The sequence below is a fragment of the Volvox carteri genome (assembly GCF_000143455.1).
Source record: "Volvox carteri f. nagariensis unplaced genomic scaffold VOLCAscaffold_72, whole genome shotgun sequence".
NCBI lineage: Eukaryota > Viridiplantae > Chlorophyta > Chlorophyceae > Chlamydomonadales > Volvocaceae > Volvox > Volvox carteri.
The window spans coordinates 411,962-414,422 of NW_003307615.1; the positions used below are offsets into that span (position 1 = coordinate 411,962).

Here is a 2,461-nt window from a genome sequence, read left to right on the forward strand (position 1 = left end):
CGCCGCCAGAGAGCACACCGGGCAGAACCGTACCTCCGCCGATTCCGATATGGAAAACCTGGGAGTCACGAATCCCAGTCAACCGCGGAGGGATATGCCGGGAGAAAAGCGCGGGGGTAGACAGGAGAATTTAGGGGGAGCTCAGGAAAAGGAAACCTGCCAATTTCGGTTGGACAGAAGTACCATGGGGAAAACTCCATCCCCCTTGGATACATACATCTCAGATATTTCTCCACACACATATGCGAGATATATCGCGATATTTCTCTCAGATGTATCCGGATATATCCGGGGGGTACTTGGTGGGTTGCATATGAAAGCTCGCCGGTGGCGTTGCGGCATTACTCATCATCATCATCAACGGGCACATGACTGACTCACGAGGCAAAGCTGGAGGTTCAGTCGGCCGGGGTCCCGGCGCATTTCCCCCACCCCACCCCACGCCTGCAAGGTGACCCACGGGTCAGATAAATGCTCTACGTCGGGCCATCGTCCGCAGTAAGGGGCCGGTCCGGTTGGATGCAGGGCATCGGGCCCTGAGTCTATCCCTGAACCCCCCCTGACGCCACCTGCTCTCCTTCCTTCCTCTGAGGACCAAGGAAACCGCCGCTCTCCTAGGCGGGAGAGCAAGCGGGAGCCGGACTGAAGAGGGTCGTGTGTGATAATGTCTCTGATTATGTATTCCGTGGGTCATACATTGAGCCACAAGTCGCGTGGTGTCCCACAGATCGCACCCATCCTCCATCTTGGGCACTTAATGCCTCTCAACATGCGTTCCGTCGTGTTTGGTGCAATGGTCATCGGGAAATTCCCAACAGGAAGCGTGAAGGGGGTCTGGTGTGGTGCTGGTATCCCAATATGTTAGGTAGCTCTCTTATCATGCTCACTTATGCTACACCGAACGGAGTCATTAATAACAGGGGAGCCACATTGGCAAAGTCCCCCCGTTGATACCAGCAGTGCTAGTCCGGTACTTAGTTTACACCGAGCCTGTTGAAGAGCTGTGCGTGCCGTGATGGACCCGTCGGTCTTGTTGACATGGTCTATGGTTCATGCAGCGTCAGGCGATATGCCCTTTGGTTCGGCTTCTTTGCTCCGAGGCTTAGAAGCTCGGTAGCCCGCCGCTGTAACAACAACAATAACAATAACAACAAAAAAGGACCATTGTGCTAGTGCCCGCGTTGTGTTTGTCTTCTCTGTGCAACCGCGTCTCGACGTTTGTGGTGTGGCGTCGCAGGCCCCTGGTCCTCCGTGTATCTCTTGCCGTGCAGGCTGTGTGGGTGTCCTTGTCTAGGAGAGTCTTCTAAGGGGCCGCGCCTGGCGTGGGTAGGTCTCCCCCTGCCTCGGCTTTTGAGTGTGTAGTGGAGCCCCCCGAGTAGAGCCCCTGCCCCCGGTGGTGTTTTCTGCTTGTTCTTGTTTTGGCGGTCAAGAGGGGATAGAGCACGTGATTAGGCTGGCCAGGCGAAGTGGGGCCAGGTAGCCTGTTTAGGGTTCCCGGAGGTGGTGTGGCACCTCTCTTGCTTAGTTCAGTTCGCAGTCTTCTGCGCCGCTGTGTTGCCTAGCCAGGGGCTGGGAGAGCGGCCCAGTTGGCGTGAGTGAGGGAGTGAGGCGCGCGCGGAAGAACAGACGGACGTAGAGCCACGCGCCCGCCCCTGCGCTGTGTTTCGGCCCCCGGTGCGCGTCCTTTTCTCGGGGCGAGCCGCCCCCCACAGTGTAACACCCCATTAACAACAACAGCAAGACGGCACAGTCTTTGACCCAAAGCGTCGCTTCGTGACCCGCGGATCGTTATCTACGTACTTGCAGTTCCCTGTAGCCGACTTAGACTTCGCCATTGTTCTGGAAGCGTTGCCAGTCCGCAGGTTGCAGAGCTGCTGGAAGGTGTTGCACGGCTCCGTTACTGTCAGGCAAAAGGTGGTGCCTGAGAAAGAAGTGTAGTTGAATTTCATGCCGTACATACGGAACTCGTACACCATGCCTTCGAGGAGGGAGCCGCCAAGGCGACGCGAAGGAGGGGACGGGGGTTCAGTCCGTTTAACGCAACGTGGGGCGCAACATGGGGCTTTGCAGCTTCAGGTACTGACTGGATTACAGGAATGCAGGGATGTCAAGAGAGGTAGGGGTTCATGGAGTAGGTTGCACAAGGAGCGAATTGCAGGTTCAGGATTGATCCATGAGGCAGTGAGATGACGGGCATCTGGAATAATTAACACTTGGGACCCCCGGCGGCGGCGGTGGCACGAAAGGCCAAAGTCCGTTGGACGGCTTGAATCAGGACCAGCTGAGGTCCTACTAGCTTAACAACCTGGAGTGAACACTGGAAGTGGATCAGCGGATCAGACATACAGATGTACAGACACATGCTGACGTCCTGATCATGCCCCCAGCCAACGACCATCAGGCCTGCTCACTGCAGCCGGGGACTATGCTGGGACATACTATGGCATATGCTGTGGGTTCA

The 2,461-nt window shown here is 56.6% G+C and overlaps 1 protein-coding gene across 1 annotated transcript in view; it reads left to right on the top strand.

Annotated features, from left to right (window-relative positions):
• Positions 1 to 1,938, top strand: part of VOLCADRAFT_98454 (uncharacterized protein) — a gene marked incomplete at both ends in the record, with an annotated part of 4,452 nt that extends 2,514 nt beyond the window's left edge. The window contains 3 exons of the mRNA XM_002957301.1: positions 452 to 498; positions 1,272 to 1,326; positions 1,738 to 1,938. Coding sequence (XP_002957347.1) covers positions 452 to 498; positions 1,272 to 1,326; positions 1,738 to 1,938 — 303 coding nt within the window. The remainder of the gene's footprint in view (positions 1 to 451; positions 499 to 1,271; positions 1,327 to 1,737) is intronic.
• Between the last annotated feature and the right edge of the window lie 523 nt (positions 1,939 to 2,461).